General features: G+C 37.2%; 1 protein-coding gene across 3 annotated transcripts in view; it reads right to left on the bottom strand.

The window, feature by feature from the left end:
• Positions 1-17,659, bottom strand: part of LOC126094452 (45 kDa calcium-binding protein) — a 163,786-nt gene extending 146,127 nt beyond the window's left edge. Inside the window, exons 1-2 of one of the 3 annotated variants that reach the window (XM_049908826.1) lie at positions 16,981-17,659; positions 8,334-8,498 (exon numbers count right to left, since the gene is read on the bottom strand). In XM_049908826.1, the coding sequence (XP_049764783.1) occupies positions 8,334-8,498; positions 16,981-17,105 (290 nt within the window). In that variant the 5' untranslated portion in view covers positions 17,106-17,659. Of the gene's footprint in view, positions 1-4,724; positions 5,694-8,333; positions 8,499-16,980 lie in introns of those variants that run through there. The other 2 variants (XM_049908829.1, XM_049908828.1) reach the window with 2 other exon arrangements.
• Positions 17,660-23,697: the final 6,038 nt, after the last annotated feature.

Below are 23,697 nucleotides of genomic sequence, written 5' to 3'. Positions count from 1 at the left end.
TACAACAATAGATGTGCTACCACTCCAAGTGAACAATTTTTTAGTAAAAGGCAACAGAAGGCAGAAATCCAAAAGATAAGCCCTGAAAAACGTTTGAAAACCAATCACCATAGTGTTCAGTGTGTAAGCAATAAGAGCATGGATCTTAAAATATGTTACCTTAACGTTCAAGGACTGAAAGATAAAGAACTTATCATAAATGAGTTTGGTCTTGATAACCAGTTTGATATTTTTTGTCTGAGTGAACACTGGGCTAATGAGAATGAACTTGCAGTTGCCAAATTTGACAATTTTAGTATAGTAAATAGCTACTGTAGGAAAGAGCACATTAGAGGTGGTGTGGCAATTTATTCCAACCAGTCACTCAATTGTACAATAACCAAACTAGACCTAAATTCCTTGTGTGATGAACAGCACTTTGAAGTTACGGGTATAATCATTAATAGTCATAAGCTAATAGTAGTATCCATGTACAGATCACCAAAGGGAAGCATTAACATATTTTTAGAAAAAATGGACATGCTATTGAGTGAATTAAGTAATATTAAATGGCTACATTATGATATTGCAATAGGAGGTGATTTGAATGCTGATTTTGATGTTACTAAATGTAAGGGTAGTGTTGCAGATCTGGAAAACTTACTAAGACAATACAATTTATATCATGTTAATAACAGGCCCACAAGAAACAAAGCATGTTTAGATAACATCTTTGTAAACTTCAAGACCACTGAAAACACATGCGAAGTTGTAGTGTTCCCATTCTCTGACCATGACTCCGTATCTCTAAATTATGCAAGTAAAATTCCCCTCAATAGGAGCAATGCAAACAGACCTGTCCCAACAGTTGTGATTACCAGACCCATAACTGAGGATAAAATTAACACATTTTGTAATTCCCTTGCTGACAGAGACTGGTTTGGCCATTGTAGTGTCGATGGACATTACACATCAAGTAATGACCTGCCAGCCAAAATAATATTTGATAGATTTTTTAATGCATTCTTGACCCTATTTAACCATAGTATTCCCATAAAGAAAATCAAAATAATGGACAGCAGCCACAAATCCAGATCTCAAAACAGACAAAATATATGGTACAATAAACAGCTGACAGATCTAAAGAAACAAGTTTTGTTACTGTACAACATATACAATAGTATGAAGTCTGACTGTGCCAAATCAGCCTATGTGGAATGCAGGAATGAATACAAAAAAGCCATCCTGCAAGCCAAAAAAACCTACAATGCCAACAGCATACATAATTCCACCAATAAATGCAAAACCGCTTGGAAAGTAATTAACAGTGCTGCCAGAGATACTAAAAAAGACAAAATTAATATCCCACCACAAACACTCAATGAGTTTTTTATTAATTCAGTGAAAGAAATAGGAGACGCAATTATCAAACCAGACATTAGTCCATCAGAGTTACTCTCCCAAAATTGGGGTAGACAGTCACCAAATACAAGCATGGTAACCTTCTCCGAAGTATCGCCTAGATATGTACAAGGGGTCATAAAACAACTGAAATCATCTGATAGCTTAGATATATATGGCATATCATGCAATCTGCTAAAAAAAGTGTGTGATTGCATTCTGTACCCTCTAACCCATTGCATAAACAAGTGCCTACTTGAGGGATATTTTCCTGATGAGTTAAAACTGTCTAGGATTGTCCCAGTATACAAAAAGGGAGATAAAGACTCTCCATCTAGCTACAGGCCTATTTCAATAGTACCCGCATTCTCCAAGGTAATAGAATGCATCATGTACCAACAATTGTCATCTCACTTTGACCACCTAGGAATAATTAATGCTTCACAATACGGGTTTAGGAAGAATCTGTCGACCATTGATGCAATCAACACGGTAGTCAGTTACATCCTCAAAGTTTTTGAGAACAAAGGCTTTGCTCAGGTCTCATTCTGTGACCTAAGCAAGGCCTTCGACTGTGTTGAGCACATGCCACTACTAGAGAAACTAGAATTCTACGGCATCAAAGAAAACAGTCTCAGACTATTAAAAGCTTATCTCAACAACCGTAAACAGGTAGTTTGTGTTGGTAAGGAAATGTCAAACATAGAAAATGTTAAAGTAGGTGTGCCTCAGGGATCTGTACTGGGGCCCTTCCTGTTTCTGATAATGGTCAATGACCTCCCCTCGTTTATTAGATCCACCACTGTATTGTATGCAGATGATACGACTTTTCTCCATAGCAGTAACAATCTTAATGACCTTAAAACCTGTGCTGAAAATACACTCACTCATGCAGCATATTGGTTCAGAGCAAATGGTTTCCTGCTAAATGAAAATAAAACTCAGCAGATAATCTTCACTCTAAGAGAAAAGCCACTATCTGATGACCCTAGTTCTGTTAAATTCCTGGGAGTTTATTTAGACGAAAAGTTAACCTGGAGCCAACATGTAAACTATATTAGTAGTAAACTATCTAGAGTAATTTATTTATTAAGACAACTCAGAAATTGTGTACCTGAAACATACATCAGATCATCTTATTTTGCATTTTTCCAGAGTATAATATCCTATGGCATTATTTTGTGGGGTAACTGTAGTCATATACATGACATCCTATTATTGCAGAAGAAAGCCATTAGGATAATTACAAACTCTTCACATAAGCCTCACTGCAAACCCTTATTTACTAAACAAAAAATTATGACTGTAATAAACCTCTATATATACAATGTCTTAATCTTTACGAAGAAGAACCTACAAGATGTGAAACGTAGAGAAAATGTACATTGTTACAACACAAGAAGCATCAAACACATATACACGCCTTACCACAGACTATCAAAAACAATAAATAGCTATGAAGTCACAGGACACAAGCTATTTAATAAGCTGCCACATGCCATACAGGATCTTCCTGAACATACATTCAAAGAAAGACTGCATGAATGGTTTATTGCCCACCCGTTCTATGATATCAATGAATTCTTCAACTGTAAAATGCAGTAATCCAACAGATGACCCACTGTACATTTATTGTAATATAAACTAAAATATTTCAGTAGTCAATACCTTATCACACTGTATTATAAATTGTAACTTCATTTGACGTTGTCAATTGCCGTAATGGCCTAAAGACAATAAAATCATTATTATTATTATTATTATTATTATATTATAAAAATAGAAAATTATACACTACGATAACATAGTTGTTTAGTCATTCACTTTACACTATATTTCATACACACATAAAGTACTCCATTCAGTTTATGACGCCTAGATATCACTTTGTTTGAATAGTACCATTATGTTATACTTTTCACTCAAATAATATTTTATTCACTTCATTTCATGTCTAGAAATCACTGTTCATCTGTGAGTCTCTTAAATACGTCTAAATATTGTAGTCATATCCGGTTTCCTAATTACTAACATTATAAGATAGTTTAAGAATTAAAGAATAGATTACAGAACAGTTTAAGAATTGAAGGAAATTCGGTGCAGGAAAATTAAGTTTGAAGAAACACGAAAACAACTAGGGATCCGACGGTCGTCACTCCGACTGTTAACACAGAACGTTAACATCCCTGGGAGACAGATGTGACTCCGTCCGGATCCCATGGATCTAACATTAACTTCATTTGAGCAAGTGCATAATAGTACTTCTCATTAAGTTTTGTGTGAAAGTCTCCCCTCAACAAAACAATCACCACTTTACTAGGTAACCTAACATTAGGTAAAATTATTTTATGTTCTAATCTGACCTAGGCAAGTCTGAATTCTTTCCACAAGTCATCTATAACCTTGTTAATATTACTAGGTTTGGAAAAAGCAACAGTTGCAATGTTTCCAGAGATTACACTCTCGGTAATTTCTCGATCTATAATTAGCTCAAAAGATTCCGCCAGACTACTTACATTTACAATGTCAAAGTTTACTATTTTTTCTTTGAAATTTTGTTCTACATTATTTACTCGAGAACTGACAGCTTGTGTAGTAATGGTTTATATACTAACACCTGGAATGTTCGATTGAATTATCAATATTAATTCCTTAGATTGGTCCGTGCTTTCTTCCAAAGAATTCGTTTCCTATCTTACAGAATGAAATTTAATATTACATACATTTTCACAAGATTTTAATTTTTCACTAAATTCAGATTCTACATTATTATTATTATAATATTTGACGTCACATTCAATCTCCAAAGTAACTATGCCTTCGCGTCGATTACTAGTGAGTTCAGTCTTTAAATCTAACTTCAGATTTTCTATCTTGTTATTTAAAAGAGTCAAATTCAGTCTTTAATAAAACTACATTTTCTGCATGACTGTTCAAGGTTTCACTTTGATTACTTAAAATTTCGCTCTGAGCATCTAATTTTTCACTTAGAGTTGCTGAATCAGCCTTCTGGTCATACAACCTAGCATTTTGGTCATCTAATCTAGAACATACTGAGCCTATCTCCTTTCTTAAAGCAACAATTTGAGCTTTTACAGCTGCTGAATCTGCCCACTGGGCTTTAATTAAATTCACTAATTCCGACAAGTCTGACATTTCCCTATTCACCTTAACAGCCGTGGTTGGTTCTGGAGTTTGTTGCTGTTCTTGATCCATAATGTTATTGATCTTAGACTTAGTAATCATCTAAAAGAAAATTCACCACTGAGTGCAATAACTGCACTAACAGTTTATCATTCAATTGTCCCCTCAACTTTACCAGAAAACTATTGTTTTCCACTCACCCGGCATAGAGTTCTAGCTGCGTTGGTGAGTGAATGTGTAATCAGCGCCAGTGGACAGCACTGGCACCGGCGGTGTCACATGTTGGTTTCAGCATCATCGTTGGCGAGCGGACGCGAAGTCAGCACCAGTGAGCAGCAGCTGGTGCAGTCAGCATCGGTGGCTCGTTACTGCGTCGGCGTCAGTGCGATGTACATGTATGAAGACTGCTCTCTCTCCACACCCGATCTTTGTCGAAAAGTTGAAGTCTTCTCTCCAGTTTTCTCCGCTATTACTTTCTCACGTCTTTTACAGCGTTGCACTCACAACTTTCTTCCATTTGTTTATTGTACTCAATACGATTTCTGGAAACAGTTCTCGTATGTTGTTAGGCTTGGTTGCTATGGCAATGCCTAATATCTTCTTTCCATTTCTATCTTTGAATTCCTGTTTTATTCGGGTTCTGTCACTTAGGTCACCACATTCTAACATTTTTGGACAACACGAAAATAATATCTTCTTATTTCTGTAATCTACTGATCACATATATGAACTTTAGTGTCAACATACTCGTTGATTAACGATGTACTAGAACTGTTATGCAGAACAAAATTCTCTTCTTAGACATATAAATATCTTCATCGTCTCACCGGTATCTTGAGCTTTAGAATTAATTAAGTACACTGAGACATAAGAGTGGGTTTAAAAACCATATGAAAATATAAGCATGCATCTTGACTTCTCCGAGTCCAAGACGTGAAGAAGTTTAAAAGTCTTTAGTCTCAAGTGAGTCCAATACATGAATGTGCATAGCACTCTATACTCAAATGATCATTAGTCTTTTTTACAATCACCACAGACACTAACACATCAAAGAATACAACATAATTATTCCTTGAGTTCTCCTCCCATCTCCTGTGGTGCTGGTGGCAAACACTTGTTGTCGTCAGTGACTTGCCCCTCTTACAGTCTTCTAATAACAAACTTCCTACCTACACATAGAAACAGGTGGATCAGTAGACACATTCTCACTCTCTGGCACTCGTACCTAAAATATCAGGTGTCGAGATGGTTGAAGGCCGAGTGTTTCTAGAATTTACACCAAAATTCTTGAGGACTACAATATTTACAGCACATGTAGGGACCACTTGTACCCAACATTCATGACTTCATTACATACTTCAGCTACCTGCTGCAGACACGAGACAGTCTTCAGCTTTGCACTGTCTTCACAGGTTGCTGACTTCAGCTCCTCTGCATTTTTATCACTTCTGATTGAGCATGGCCTGTATGTGTGGGAGGAGTTTATGAAGGGTTTCACCTAAGAGAACTACCCTGTGAGCTTTGTCTCATGGGCTGAGCTTGTGAGCTCTTTCTCATGTGGTGAAGGCACAGCTGTTCTGACAGTACGAGGTTTTCAATGGCTCACACTGGAGTAAGTGATTGCAGAGCCTTACAGCACATTATGCAAAAACCTATTCAGCATATGGCTTCTGCAGTGACCAAGTTCAAGCCGACTGCTCATCTGACTACAAATGTGACAAGTTACAGTATGTTAAGTCCTGCAGTCTGCATCAGCTGGCAACAATGGGCTGTTGCAGTTGCTAGATAATGGTTCTCTTTTGTTCAAGCTATCCAGTGCCGCATGTACTAGAGATCAAACAATAAACTGCCTGCAGAGTAAATCCAAAGTCCAAAACAACCAAATATCTGGCAGAGGGTACTGAAGAGGCAGGCATGGAAATGAGCTCAATGAAATGAGAGGTAATGAAAATCAGCAGGGAAGATAAAAAGACATTAAGGATGTAAGTTGTAATGGAAAAATTGTTGAAGAAGTAGATGCTTTCAAATATTTAGGAAGTAAGCTAATCACAAAATGAAACATCAAGGAAGAAATTTTGAAGGGGATAGAAAAATGCTCAAAATTTTATTATTGTACATCAGACGCAGTTCCCTAATTGGAAAATCCTGCCAAAGCAAAATATCATGATACACAAATCATATTATCTACCAATTTTGACCGACGGATCAGAATGGTGGACTTGGACAAAGAAAGAACTGAGTAGAATACAAGTGATAAAGATACCCTTTCTATGAGGGACCATGGGTAAGATGAGAAGAGGCAGGATAAAAAATGAAATAATACAAAATACACTTCTGATCAATCCTCTAACAGAACTTATGGAGAAAAATAGGCTAAAATGGTTTGGCCAAGTTAAAGAAATAGGAAAAGAAAGGCTACCAAGAAAAGTTCTGGAATAGACAGAATCTGGAAAAAGATCAATCGGCAGACTGTAAACAAGTTGCAGATACCAGAATTAAATGGATCAGAGAGAACTACAATGGAGGAAATGCTTAACAGCAGAAAAGAGAAGACTGGAAAAGTCTTTGTGAACAACTTACAAAAGCAGAAATGTTTCAGGAAGAAGAACAAGAAGATGGTGATGATGATGATGATGATGATGAAGGTAAATATATGGGAATAATAATGTGATGGGTTGAAGGGATATAGAGTGAAACAAGTACACAGGCTCAGTTATAAGTGAAGCGTATGGCATGAGTCAATTTACTTAGGCCTATAGGATACAGCAAAACTAACCGAAATTCATCCACACGAGAGTGCTTACAAAATACTTTAGATTCATACACTTGGATTACAGCTCAAGTGTGTGGCCCTCTAACAGCACACATTAAACAGTACAAAGACAGGCAGTGAAAATCATGATGTACTTTTTGGACTCAATAACAAGTGTGACAGAATGATAAAAAATCTCAACTAATAGACACTCAAGCCACTTCTCCCTCTCAAAACCCTACTTAGAAATACAGTAAATAAGTTTCAGTGGGTAAATTGTGAATACTTTTCAGCCATCTATGTACAACTCCCTGAGAGCAAATGAAGATGAAATCTTTACAGCTGTGCACATATAGATATACAAAAATTTGTTCTTTTCATGCTTCATTCCTGCATGGAATGAGAAGATACTGTAATATATTGTACAGAAAGTTCTTTTTATCATTCAATTTATAGTGAACTGCAGAAAACAGATGTAAATCTTAAGTCGGCGCTGATATCATGAGCTTTCATGCACTTATGTGAAACTGGCATAGCTATTTTCAAGGACATCTACATACAGATTCTCTTACGACAGAGCAAAAGGTACAGCTTACTGACAAAATAAGACTAAAGAACTCAGCAATTAAATTAATAAATAATGTTGTTCTAAAATTCATATGCAGATTTTTTCGTTTAGATGTTGCTCAATTCTTAGATAAGTGTCACAAAAACATCACATTTGCTTCAAGTTACAACCTCAAAAAGGAATGAAATCTTTTCACAAAATCTACTTGAAAAGAACACAGTAAAGTATTCGTAAATGAATATTATATGATTCATAATCTGCATCACAAACACATATGATACCCTGATAAGTAATATCCTACATTTAGTTTTATTTGTCTCTCTCATTTTAGTCACACATACTACTGCATTCAACTATCTCTTACAACAATCAAACTCACTACATGATTCTTGTTGCACAGAAATCTACACGGTAGCTATCTACTTCAAATATCACATTGTTTTCTATTAGAATATTACACATGGAACAACAGTATATTTGAGAACAAACCTGTTGAAGACATTCTTTAGTATTTCCTGCGACTGCCGGGGATCATCATTCAAGCTATTATCATCCAGGAGAAGTGGTGGATTGCTGCTACCATGGTCATGTAGTGATTCCAGACTCCGGTATCCTAGCACCACTGCTTCGTCATATACTCTCAGTGATGATGATCTAGGGGGAAACAAGAAATTAAAAGGTCTAGATCAAGTGCAAATTAAAGCTCATACAGTCAATGGAGAAATGGATTATAATAATAAAAATTATACAAAACTGTTAAGTGGCCAAGCATAACATTCTGTTCTATGCGTGCGACAGCTCTTGAATCCATTATGTCCTCACAAAGTTTAGGAACCAATTTAACCAGAGTGACCACTTGCAACTAGTGACACATGTGGTAACATACACCTTTAAGAAAATCATATTTTCATATGTCTGGGAAATTACACTAACTTACGGATACACTACACATATAACATACCACAGGACCACTCAGACCCCAGCAAACAAGATTTCCACAATATTTGAATACCGGAGTGGAGAAAAAAAGGGAATGTCCTCTTGATATTTTTATCTGTCATGAAATAATATCATGTTAAGGTAATCAATTCATGTGTACAATTGTATATTGCAAATTTCACCTGAAACTTGCAAAATTTGTGTGAATCAAGAAAACTGGGAGTATTTTGATTTTATATACATGCATATGATGTAAACTTTCAACCATTAAATGTTTTAGTGATATATGACTTGCATAATCCTTTTGTTTATTGAAACACAAAATATTTTTTTGTAAATACTGAATGTGTATCTGATGCACACTACAAAAAGGATCAACTGCTGAAAAATATATAAATACTTTATTAGTGTGTTGTCGGAAACATTACTGACCCTTCAGGTTTCAAGTTTTGAGACATTTGATTTCCCTTATTATACTTGTGGATCACGGAAAGATAATTTCAACATATTTTTCACACATTGCTTCTTCAGTGTACTGTTCTCTTTTTTTATGAACAATTTGAACAAATTTTATTCGCCGCATTTAAAAATAAACTAGCAAACATATCTGCTGGACATCTACTTTTTTTATTAATAATGTCTCATTCACTTTAATAGAGAAAATGTCATCTCCTGGGGCTGTTAACTTTATTTACTAATTTTATTTTGTTAACTTAGCTGAAAATTTCAGATCTGTTGAGGCATGAATCAGTGATCTTGCTGGACAGCATGGACTGCTTAGTACATAGTTCTCATCAGAAAAATCAGATCTTGTGTTCTACAGAATAGTGCATAGAATAATAGTTCCTTTATCAGAAAGGTACTTTGGAGAAACTGGCATGTGAATTAGATCGTTTGAAGATAGATACAGTGGGAATTAACAACAAGGGTCAATGGGAAGAATATGATTTCAGGTCAGGTGAGTACAAGGTTATCAACATAAAATCAAATATGGGTAATGCAGAAGTAAGTCTAACGATGAATAAGACAATACGAATATGGATGAGCTACTGTAAACAGCATAATGAACGCATTATCCTATGGAAGGAGTTCCTTGCGGGGTGGGGGAGTGGCTCTGTACGTAAAAAACAGTATTTCATTTGAGTACATAGACGTATCACGACACTGCACTGAACAGATATTTGAAAGTTTTGCAGCATTAGTTGAATTTATTGAAACTAAACTTCTAATTGCTGTTGTTTATATGTGGTGACTTCAATATTAATTTTGTACATGATTATGCGAGAAAAAGGATGTTGGTAGATCTCCTAAATTCATATGATCTGATGCAAACTGTATTTTTTCCAACTAGGGTGCAGGGGAACAGTAGCACAGCCATAGACAATGTTTTTATTCATTCTTCATTTTCTGTTAGTAAAAGGGTCAATGGCCTTTCAGACCATGCTGCACAAATTTTAACATTAAAAGGTTTTTGTACTCAAATCAACATCGTATTTAATTACAAACTACGTAGGAAAGTTAATCCAACAGCATTAGAGGGTTTTTCAAAACTTGTCAAGGAACAAGAGTGGCAAGATGTTTATAGTGCCGATAATACAGATGATAAATACAATGCTTTCCATAACACATTTCTCATGCTCTTTGAGAGTTGCTTTCCATTAGAACATTCTAAACGGGGTACTAGCAGTAATGGACAGCCCGGTTGGCTGACTAGAGGGATAAGGGTATCATGTAGAACAAAGCGGGAATTATATCAAAATGTTAGAAGTAGTCACAATCAAGCTACGGTAGCCCATTACAAACAGTATTGTAACGTGCTTAAAAATGTTATTAGCAAGGCAAAAAGTATGTGGTATGCAAATAGAATAGCTAATTCACAGGATAAAATTAAAGCCATATGGTCAGTTGTGAAGGAAGTGTCTGGTCAGCAGCACAAGGTTGATGATATAAAGCCAGTTCGCAGTAATAATATTTCTGTTACTGATAAATCAGATATATGTACAGTATTTAACAACCATTTTCTGAGCATTACTGGTGAATTAAATAAAAATTTAGTTTCTATAGGAAATCATATAAATTTCTTAGCAAATGCCTTTCCGAGATTGACGTCTGAAATACTCCTCTGTGATACAGACAAGAGGGAGATTGAGTCAATAATTAAATCACTGAAGACTAAGGACTCTCATGGTTATGATGGAGTGTCTAGTAGAATATTAAAGTACTGTGCTGCACATGTTAGCCCTGTATTTAGCCATATTTGTAATTTTTCCTTTAGGAATGGTCAGTTTCCTGAGCGATTAAAGTACTCAGTAGTAAATCCGCTTTATAAAAAGGGAGAAATGGATAATGTAGATAATTTTAGACCTATTTCTATGCCATCAGTGTTTGCAAAAGTTATTGAAAAGGTCGTGTATGTAAGGTTAATTGATCATTTTATATCACACGATTTGCTATCAAATGTACAGTTCGGCTTTAGAATTCGTTTGACAACTGAAAATGCTATATTCTCTTTTCTCTGTGAGGTACTGGATGGGCTAAACAAAAAGTTTCAAACGCTTGGCGTATTTTTTGATTTAACAAAGGCATTTGACTGTGCTGATCTCACAATATTGCTCCAGAAGTTGGATCATTACGGAATAAGGGGAGCAGCTCACAATTGGTTCACCTCTTACTTTAGCAACAGGCAGCAAAAGGTCATTATTCACAATGTTGATAACGGCTGTGATGTGGGATCTGAGTGGGGTACTGTCAAGTGGGGGGTGCCCCAGGGATCAGTGTTGGGGCCGCTCCTGTCCTTATTTATATAAATGATATGCCCTCTAGTATTATGGGTAACTCTAAAATATTTCTGTTTGCTGATGACACTAGCTTGGTAGTAAAGGATGTTGTGTGCGACATAGACTCGGTTTCAAGTAGTGCAGTAAATGACTTCAGTTCATGGCTTGTAGAAAATAAACTAACGTTAAATCACAGTAAGACTCAGTTTTTACAGTTTCTAACACACAATTCAACGAAACCTGACGTTTTAATCTCACAGAACGGGCATATGATTAGTGAAACTGAACAGCTCAAATTCCTAGGTGTTCAGATAGATAGTACGCTGACGTGGAAAGCCCATGTTCAGGATCTTGTTCAAAGACTTAATACTGCCATTTTCACTATTCAAACGGTATCGAAAGTGAGTGATACTTTGACACGTAAATTAGTCTACTTTGCTTATTTTCATTCACTTATATCGTATGGTATTATGTTTTGGGGCAACTCTTCCCATTCTAGAAGGATATTTTTGGCTCAGAAACGGGCGGTTCGGGCAATAAGTGGTGGGAGTTCACGAACCTCTTGTTGACCTCTGTTCACGAGTCTGGTTATTTTGACATTGGCCTCTCAATATGTATATTCCTTATTGTCGTTTCTTGCTACCAATATTAGTTTATTTCCAACAATAAGCAGCTTTCACTCGGTTAATACTCGGCAGAAATCAAACCTCCATTTGGATTGGACTTCCTTAACTCTTGTGCAAAAAGGTGTGCAGTATACTGCTGCATCCATTTTCAATAAGCTGCCACTCGAATTCAAAAATCTTAGCAGTAATCCACGCACTTTCAAATCGAAACTGAAGAGTTTCCTCATGGGTCACTCCTTCTATTCTGTCGAGGAGTTCCTTGAAAAATTAAGCTGATTCTCATTGTATTGCTGATAGCGTTTGCTTAAACTTATGGACTGATTTTCTTTCAGGTTCATGAACATTTATTTTTATCTGTTATTACTTTTATGTAGTAAGTTCATGTACTGACACGTTCCATGACCTTGGAGATTTGCTCCTCAATTAGGTCCTACAGAACTTGGCATGTAAATAAAATAAAAATAAAATAAACAGACGGGAAGTCAACACCCACCACAGGTATATATGCCAACTACCTCACCAGATCATAAACTCATTGAAAACAGTGTACAATGAGAGAAAATAAATTATTCAGCATGTTAAGGGAAAAAATTTAACTGTGATGGAAATTGGAATTTGATGGTATGAAAAGAAAGAGAAGGAAAAATAGTAAGAGAACATGAACTGGGAAAAAAGAAAGGGAAGACACCTGGTAAAATTTTGTACAGAGAACAACTTTATCATTGTTTGATTAACCTTTAGTTTGAGAATCATGATCTATGGTTGTATATGAAGATCCCAGAAGGTTTTACACAGCAAGACAAAAATTTAGCAATCAGATTTTAAACAACAAAACATTTCTGGGAGCAGATGTGGGCTCGGACTATAATTTATTAGTTATGAAATGCAGATTAAAACTGAAGAAATTGTAGAAATGTAGGAAATTAAGGACATAAAACCTGGACAGGTTGATAAACCAGAGGTTGTTGAGAGCATCAAAAGGAGTACTAGGCAATGATGATTACAAAAGGCAAAGTAAATACAACGCTAGATGAAAGGGAAGCTTTGAGAAATGAAACAGTGAAAGTATCAGAGGATATTGCAAATTTAACCCTTCATGGAAAAAAATGACGATGTGGACAGCGCTACACTGCAGTGGTTTAATGAGATGTGTGCACAGAATGTACCAATTAATGGTGCGCTGATATGGCAAAAAGCCTTAGATTTCACTATGTTGCTCAATGATTCTAATTTTAAGGCAAGTAACAGATGGTTGCAAAGATTTACGGGCAGGAGAAGAAAAATCAGCACCTACAGGTGATGCAGAATTTTGGAGGAAAAACACCATGTGTAAACTGTTAGAAAAATAGTCCTGAAAACTTGTACAACGCAGATGAGACGGGATTGTTTTATCAACTGATGCCAGAGAAGACGATGGCCTTTAGAGGAGAAAAGTGAAAAGGAGGGAAATGGTATAAAGTACGCCTAACTGTTCTTCTCTGCAGCAACACATCAGGGATGCTTAAATTAACTAGTGATTGGACAATCAGCAAACCCACAGTGCTTCAAAAATGTAAGAAGCTTACCAGGTAAGAGGATGAATACATTTTACTTTAACTTCCTTTAATTTATAAGTTAATTCAGTACAGTATAGCTACAGTTGTAATGTTTTGCTATAGTGATATTGTAAATGTGATTTCTTTTATTGCAGTCAATTAGAAGGCAAATCGGAAAGCACGGATTACATCCATTTTTGCTTGATAAAGAGATGTCAATGAAGAATAAGAAAATTGCATTGTCAGTGGACAATTGTAATGCGCATAACAACATGCTAGCATTGAAGAACGGTGAACCATGCAACTTCCCCCCAAACTGTACTTCGATTTGTCAGCCACCAGAACTTTCAGACAAAATACCGTTCATGATTAGTTCGACACGTGATCACAAACATTGAAAGAAAGGTGAGCAATCAATTCAGTTTCAATGTGAAGCAGGCTTGTGACATGATGGCTAGTTCCTGGAACAGTGTACAGCCAAACATGATTGTGAACTGCCGGAAAAATGCAAGAATTTCCGAAAGTGAAGATGTTAGTGAGAATGTTGTGGTGGATGAAATAATGCAGGATAATACTAAAAGTGATCTGGAGATTTATTCAGTAGTTACTGGTGAAACCATAGATGCTTCAGTAGTTGAATACTCATCAGCGGACAATGAGGCATTGGTATTTGAAGCATACACCGACGGATCTGTCATTGAGGAGTTAAAGGGTAATTCACCTGTTGAAGATTCTGACGATGACAGTGATGTGATAAGTGTGAATCCCCCACCTCTCATGGAGCTAATAGGTCAGTTGGAAACCATTTAGCAAGTAACATCTTCAATCCCCAGTGTTTAAGTGCAGCAATTGATTGTGTTCGAGCAGATAAAGACAATGTTCACAAAAGAATCTTTAAGAAAAAAGAAACAAAGGAAAATAAGTGATTTTTTCTGTACACATAAGTAAGATATTCTACAGGTACATTATTAATAAATGAAGTGAACAAAATGTGTTTCATTATTTGTCTTTTAATGTTATTTTTCATCAGAAAATTACTACAGTAATGTACTTCTCAGCTCCAGCTCCTCGCTCCGAGTCATGATAACAAAACCTCATTATAACAATAACCCTGGTACAAAAATTTAATTTTCACTGTCCCACAAAATTCGTTATATTGAGATTTGACTGTACTACCAAAACATTAGTTTAATTAGTGTTGATGACAAAATACTAACACAGATTATTATAGAAGAATGGAGCAAGTGGTAGAATCACAGCTGGGAGATGATCAGTTTAGTTTCCAAAACTGTGTAGGAAGATGCAAAGTAATACTGATCATATGGGTTACCTTAGGAGATAAGCTGAAAAAAGACAAACCCACATTTACAGCATATTGCTTAGAAAAGTTTTGGACAATGCTGGCTGCAATACACAGTCTCAAATATTGAAATAAATAATGATAAAATACTGGGAGCGACAGGTTAGTTACAATCTGTGCAGAAACCAGACTACAGATAGACGTGTCAGGCATGTACGGGAAGCCAGAGATGAGAAGGGAATGAGCAGGGCTGTAACCTATCTTCCATGTTATTCAGTCTGTACACACAGAAAGCAATAAAGGAAATCAAGGTGAAATTTGGAAAAGGAAAGTTAATAGAGAAGAAATGAAAACTTTACAGTTTGCTGACAGCAAAGATAACAAAGGGTTTGGTTGATTCTTTTAACTGAATGAACAGTGTCTTGAAAAGGGGTTAAAAGATGAACATCAACAAAAGAAAAGAAAGTTAGTGAAGTGTAGTTGAGCTAAATCTTCCAATACTGAGGGATTTACATTTGGAAGAGACACTAAAAGTAGTCTATGAGTTCTGATATTTGGGCAGCAAAATAACCAATAATGACCACAGTAAAGTGGATATAAAATGCAAACTGACAATTGCTAAATGCATTTCTGAAAAATGGAACTTTGTTACCGTAAGATATCAATTTAAGTGTTAGAAAATCTATGACTGAATCTATGACATCATTCCATCTCATATCCACACAAGCTGTTACACTCAGACATTTTTATGAGTTGGATAACACATCATATAATAAACTTTTTGCATATCTAAAATGTTTAAAAAGAGCTGCTTTGAAGTGGCACTGAAGGAGTTTCTTAACTAACAAGTGTATTTATAATTTCAAATGATGCCTGGGGCCTATCAGAGGAATAGTTTATTTGTACTGGAAGTAATGAATTATATTGTATCATATGTTTGCAGTCTAAAACAAATCCTGCACTTGTCTCTGGAGAATTAATATAGAGACTAAGCAGTGTGCCAAATAATTAAGTTGTTCCTAAGCTAAGCAAAAATATTATTGTTAATTCTTTACAAATCGAAGGGCAGGGCTAAACGTATCCAATACACAGCTCTTTGCTGACTTGCTCATTGTTCTAATTGGTGAATACAACTCCTGTTATGATGTAACTTCTTCTTATTGATCGCCAATTCCTCCTACAGCACTGATGACTTTATTCGCAATACCGACTGACTTACTCTGTTGCATTACATTAATGATAAGTAAGTAATATCTACCTTCAGCACAATTTCCATGCAGTGATGTGATTTGTGTAAGCATAATTTTTGTTTTGTTTATGACAGACTTGTCCTGGAATAGCATTATACGTTTCAGTATACATACATTTAAATGTTCATGGTAAGGTTCTTAAGTAAAGAAGTGAAAAATGTGTCACTTTTTACATTTCAACTGTTTCACAGAAGATCTGTGATACGAAGATAAGTTTATCAGCTAAATTGTAAAAATGTATTATAAACTCTTGCTTCCCTGACATGCACCATGTCATCAGCAATTTCCTTGCTATAGCACCATAGAATGAACAGTGTTTCTAACCTAATTAAGAATTCTATTTAATTCCTCAGTTGATAAATGTTACAGTCACATCAACTGCCACCCATTACTGTTCTCACGGCAAAGATTTTCTTGGGAGTCTATTATACCATGGAGTTGTCATACAATTATCATCCAATTTTTAACTCAGAAATGGGCTATATTTAATTCCTTGTATGGGAAGGATCAGGATGCTTCAATTCTATGCATGAGTAACAAGCTAAATATGTTATGCTGGATGAGTGTGTATTTACCTCATTACTGATGTGCATATAATGGATAACATTAAATAGTAAACTCAAAACTAAAGCAACATTAGAAAAACACACTAAAATCACTGTTGGTTTTCCACTGTTATAACGCCTGTAATGCTCTACCAGTTACTAACCTCAAAGAAATTGGAGCAGCGAAAGCTAAGACTACCAGACCTGTATATAACACACATGGAACAAGAACTGCAAATCTTTTACACTGGCAACAACTGCATTTAAGTTGGTGATTTTCTCTGTTCATGCTGATCAAGGCAAGGGGTGCCTGTAACGCAAACGTCTCTCGATAAATTGACTTTGTCCTGCAGTTCTAACCTCTTCTTCAAAAGTGTTTTTCTAATAGTATGATGTGACCGATAATGATTTTCAAATGTCCCCGCCTTTATTTTTGTAATCACTTGTGACGAAACGAAACGCATGAGGTCGCTGGGCTCTTTACCCTTTCCTGCATTTTTTCACTTTACGAAATTGACATTTTCACAATTTACGCAATGCACGTTAACTAACACGGTAGGCATTGTGTCTTGCTTTAGTACTATGCATCTCCGAAGCGTCATTGTTCTCGTATTGTGTCGAGGCGAAAATCAAACGCATACGAATGTTACCAAAGCGCACGTTTTCACGAATTCTGCAGCCTTACGCTGCTGTTTTAAGCTTCGAAACTGCTGAAATGCCACAGAGGATACGCATAATTCTGACAGAACAACGTTAATTGTTGACAGCTGATTTTATGTAGTAACCATGAATCTTCCTTCCTTCTATGTTGGAGCTGCAGGTGTTGCGTTATTGTCAATAGAATTCAACACAGCGCCACACAGTTCTCGCTGCAAGAGCCAATCATAATGTCAACGCGAGAGCGGGAAATACAAACTGTATGCGCAGTATTCGCGCATGGACTAAGTATTTGCGCATAAGGTTACAGTTGCGTTTGTAAAGGTAATAATAAATAAATGTGTAGCTATTGCCAACGGATCGGAGACTCGTAAAGCCGATCGCATTGCAATTTCATTATGCATTTCCGAATACATCCATGGATGAACATACTACCACGGAATTACATTGTAGAAGCAAAAAACATTCAGATAGAAAAAAACTGACTTTGACGCAAATCAAGTATATACAAAATAATGTGTAATGAAAAACATAAATTGTTACAAAATAATATTGATTGAATTCATCAATATTTATAGTACAGAAACAAATAAGCGATGATTTGGTCGAGAAAAACTGTACCCAAGCTGAAGAAAACTAATTTGTGCAATCACTGACCATAATTAAATAGTTTTGATACTTAACTATAAAAAATATTAACTGTGATAATTTAAAATCTGAAATTCAATGTGGCACAATGTATTATATTTCTAAATGGGACTAAAGGTTAGCTTCTAAAACAACAAACATCTCTATAGCAGTACCTTAGGTGAATTCCTTCTTATAACATAATGGACATTCATATCAAACATTCCTCTTGGCCCAACATAATTATAGCTTAAATTAAGTAGGGAGCCATGGAAGCGTACTGTAATGTTGTAATTATAGATCTCCATAATATTTTTATTACAACAGCAGTTTCATGTGGGCATGAGGTTCAGTTGATGCTGTGACTCAACTAGCTTTAGTCTAGATGTCGCCAAGGATTTCCCTTTTGTGGAGACTAGGGACAGAAGTGTGAAGACAATACAAGGAGTCCACAAATATCCTGACAAGACAGAGAAAAAAAAGGTATAAGTTAAGGCTGGTTGTAATCAAAGGGTTAAAAAGATGAAAAAAGTCCTTCTTGCTAGACAGTAGTTGTGGGATGGGGACAACTAAGGTAGTACAGAACTCTCTGGGTAGGGAGCATCACACAACTAGCATTTTTCAGCCAAATGCTAGACTCAGTGACTGGGGAGATATTTTGGTAAATATAGTCATTTAGTCATTACTGGGGGTGGCAGGATGACGTTAGGCATATCACTTGCAATGCTCCTCACACTAATTAAAGATTATGTCAGTTCTTGATAGAGCTAACAAGCCCTAGAGGAAATGTATTGGAAGTGTAAATGCAGTGCTTCAGGTGCTGGTCAGCATACTGGAGTGATCACATATGGTTGTGGTTCATGCGCTGCCTCTAATACATTTATTTATTTATTTATTTATTCTTTGCCCATGGACTCCAGCTGAAAATCCAGCTGAGAGTATTGGGTGTGTCATACAATAGGCTATTAACATCAAACTTGATTTCATTATATATAAATGAAACAAATGATTAAACAGAAATAGTCCATAATCATACAAAGGTATTACATGTTTCACATTATATGTACACACAAATCCAAACAACATACATGATAATTTTAAAAGATACATTTCAGTAATGATATAACATATTAAACACCATCTTAGTATTCACTCAAACTGTATATACATTTCTCTGTGAGATATAGTTTCAAATGATTTTTAAAACATTTTAGGTCTGTTTCTTTTTTAATGATTTTGGGGAGTTTATTAAAAAACCTTTTGCCTGCTTCTTCTGGGGCAGTCATAGACAGTTTTAGATTTCTGTTTATCATGTAATAATTTTCATTTCCTCTTGTACCGTGTTTGTGTACATCTTTATTTAGGAGATGTTTATTAATTGACCTTACCGCCATTATGCTTTGGTATATGTACAGTGAATATACTGTCATAATATTATAGTATACAAAAGCTTGCCTACAGGTCTGTCTTGGTGGTATTTTTGCAATGCATCTCACTGCCCTTTTCTGAATTGTGAATATATTTGCACCAAACATGGAATGTTTCACATCTGAACTTCTCCAGTACAAAATTATTTGCATAATTAATTTTCAGAAGCTTTCATTGTACCCAGAGCATTGTCAATTCCAATCCCAGTGATTTTCAAAATTTCATGAGGTCTTTTTTATAGTGAATGATTATGAAAGACAGAGCTGTCACACACCTACAGACACAGTTGCAACAAACAGAGGAGAAACAAATAATTACCAGCTCAGATGGCACAAAGAACCATTGCAAATTTGGATTTTCTCATGAAAACATAAGAAGTGAGTTTGGGAGGTAGACTGGAATGAGAGGTTTGTTGGGTGGGATGGATTGAGGGAGAAAAGGTGCAGAGGAGGGAGAGATGAAGAGGGCTGGTTGTTGGTTCAGAGGGAGGCAGCAGCTGTCCAGTATGGGAATGCAGGAGGAAGATGCTGCAGGTGTATAGGATAGACATACAACACACAGGCTTAGAGCCAATGACTTCATGCAGCACAATGACATAGAAGAATGGATTGAGAGGAGTGCAGGAGAGATGGAGGCAGACTGTTGGATAGAGAGTGTGAGTGCAATGGGTTAGTGGAGATTGATATTAGGAGGATTACAGGAGCAAGAGATATATTGCAAGGATAACTGCCATGCATGTATTTCAGAAAAGCTGGTGCTTGGGGAAGGATCCAGGTGGCACAGATTATGAAGCAGCCATTGAACTCAAGCATGTTGTGCTTAGCAGTGTGTTCTGCCACTGGCTGATCAACTTTGCTCTTTGCCACATTTTTGCAGTCACCAAACCTCTGATGGGACGGAGTAAGCTTGTGACAGGACTGGAGTCAGATGTGCTGATTGGGTAAATTGGGCAGGTCTTGCACCTGGGTCATCCACAGGGGTATGACCACTTTGCTGGGGTTGGGAGTGGGAGTGGTATATGGATGGACCAGGATGTTGTATAGGTTGGGAGAGGTAGGAAGATCATAGGTAGGGTGTCCCTCATTTCCAGTCACGATGATCTATGCTCAGAGTCCTGGCAAAGGACATGGATCAGTTGCTCCAGCCAGGGATGATGATGAAGGAGGTGCTCCTTTGCAGCTGGTTCTTGTGGGTAGTGACAGGATTAGGAGGGTGTGAGGATGTACTGTGAGAAGTCTGCTTGTGGGCTATGTTATGGGGATACCGCCAGCCTCTGTGAGCCTTTGTGAGACCTTCAGCGTACAGGGCAAGGGAATTCTCATCAGTGCGATACACATAAAGCCAGACTATATAAGAGTAATTTTTTGTGTGGAAGGAATGACAGCTGTCAAATGCAGATACTGTTGATGGCTAGTGGGTTTGACATTGTCACAGAAGAAACTGTGTAGCACAGTCACTGTGGTGTAGTGGCTATGATACTAAACTGTTGCATGAAGGGTTGTGAGCTCAAAACTCACGTGAACTGTAAAATTTTAATTTATACATTTGGTTTGAGTACATTCTAGAAGTATCCACAAATGTCAAGAATCATTGTACTGGTATTTTATGTAACTGTATGTATACCGCATGTGTTCTGGCCGGAGGCAGTTCGCTCCATGCTCTTGTATGTGCAAGTTCTCAATAAACCTTCATTAAGTGAAGTTAGTGTTCGTCATTCATCTAATTACACCTTCTTCTATGTGACGTTATTCTGGTGGAGACGCTGGGTATTGGAACTTGTGATAGCGCACATTATCGACAACACAGTGGCTCCCATCAGGCCATGACAGAGCCACCATTTACGTGGCGACAAACCCAATTTCGAGCCATAAACAACAGATCGCAATCTATTGGAGATAGAAGAAGAAGAGGACATTATCATGACAGCAACTGTGTGCCACCACATGAGACATCCTTCCAGGTTCTCTGGTGACGATGACCAAGATCCAAACAAGTGGCTGAAGGTATATGAGTGTACAGCTAAATTTAACAAATGGGATGACACCGTGTGTTTGGCTAATGTATTTTTCTACTTGGAGGGTACTGCCAAGCAGTGGTGTGAGAACAACGAGGAGAAGTTCACAAGCTGGGAAGTATTCCAGGTGGAACTGCGCAAGTATTTCGACAACACACAACGACAGAAGTGCAAGGCTGAAGATAAATTAAGGTGTAGGGCACAGTATCCAGGAGAAACTGCAGCATCCTACTTTCAAGATGTCTTGGGGCTGTGTAAAATAGTGGATCCTAGAATGAAGGAGGAAGATAAGGTTGCACATCTCATGAAGGGTGCTGCTGAGGACATGTACTCCTGAAGGAGGTTTTGACAGCAAACAACTTCATACAACGGTGCCAGTATATCGAGACAATGCATCAGAGAAGAATTACACTCAGGAAGTTTGAGCAGCTCCCAAATGTTGTATTGATGTCTGTGATGGAGGAAGAAACTGATTTCAAAAGTGTTCTTCATCAGATAGTGAGAGAGGAAGTTAAGAAGGCACTTGGCTTGCAAGGCGAGCAAAAAACCGAGATGCTTCAAGAGGTCATAAGGGAGGAAGTGGAACAGACATTGAACTCAATCTCACATCCTTCATTTCCCTTTAAAATGGTGAAAAAGTTGAGACCCAGGTGAAGTTACATTCTTACAATGCCGCACAAGGAACCTGTTTGGGCACCAAGGAAGACTGACATCTGGAGGACCCAGGATAACCAACCAGTATGTTTCCACTGCAGATGACCAGGACATGTGGTGCAGTATTGTCGAGAAAGGCAGCAGATATTTGATGATGCCCACACCAGAAGACAGCAGACTGATCTTAGCTGACACCAACTTCGGGACGACGAAGACGAACAAGAAGATGTGGGTGCAGGACGACATATGTCACCATTGCCACAAGCTAGCCGCTGGAGAGGATGCTCCCAAACATGCTGATCAAGGTCTCCATAGCCGTTTAGAAGCTCCAGCCGATCACCTAGCCACCGCAACCTGGAAAATTAAAGGGTGAGACCTTCCTTGGAGGTGAGGCCACTGAAGATAAAAATCCTCTGCCGTCAATCACTACAAAAATGATAGGAAACTACGTCAATATCCTCATGGATGGTCAACCAGCCCAAACTCTTGTGGACTCTGGAGCATCATTTTGGTGAAGTACCATCACCAGTTGCAGAAAACCGTGTTTTTCGACAGCAAAACATCTCTGCTGAAGCTGGCTAATAGGAAATATGTAAAACCAACAGGAAGATGTGTCATTCATGTGGGTATAAGTGGCCATACACAGCCCTTAGAATTCATTGTCTTCCAAGAGTGTAGTCATGACGTCATTCTCGGATGCGACTTTTTGAAAGCTTCTCAGGCAATTATAGATTGTGGTCGCTCAAAGATTATGCTAGACAAGATGAGATACTGTGGACAGGAAGACGTGCATCCAAGTGTGTGGAGACAATGTGTGCTGGATGAAGTGATCATTTCTGCAGTCAGCACTAGAAAGGTAACTGTCATGTGTCATGCCATACATCAACCCATGGATCTTGTAGTGGAATGTAAGAGAAGCATACCACTGAAGAATAACTTGATCATCCCAGCCTCTGTCGTCTCGGTTAAGAACGGATTTGGTGAATTGCAGATAGTTAACTGTCGCCGAGAACGGCAGATCATTCCAAGATGCATGTGCATAGCAAACGCTGAGCCATTAATTGCTGAAAAGCTGAGCATCATAGAAACCTCCCATGACGAGTCTGTGGGCGAAATTGGCACTACCACTATGAGACAAGATCTTCTAGCTTAACTATCAACAGATCTCACTAAGGAACAACAGAAGAAGCTACTTGCCATTCTTCAAGAGTTCTCTGAATGTTTCAATCCACAAGTGAAGAGCAAATTAGACAAATCAATGTTGAAGCACCAGATTAGTACTGGAGACCATCAACCAATAAGCCAGACAGCATACCATGTGTCAGCAATGGAATGTTGAATGATTCATGACGAGATAGGGAAAATGATGAAGAATGACATCATTCAACCTTTGCAGAGTCCATGGTCATCACCAGTGGTTCTCGTCAAGAAGAAGGATGGCAGTTGGTGCTTTTGTGTTGATTACAGCAAGCTTAATAAGATAACTAAAAAGGATGTTTAC

Source organism: Schistocerca cancellata, chromosome 8 (assembly GCF_023864275.1).
Source record: "Schistocerca cancellata isolate TAMUIC-IGC-003103 chromosome 8, iqSchCanc2.1, whole genome shotgun sequence".
Classification (NCBI taxonomy): domain Eukaryota; kingdom Metazoa; phylum Arthropoda; class Insecta; order Orthoptera; family Acrididae; genus Schistocerca; species Schistocerca cancellata.
This window is presented reverse-complemented; position numbering and strand designations above follow the sequence as displayed.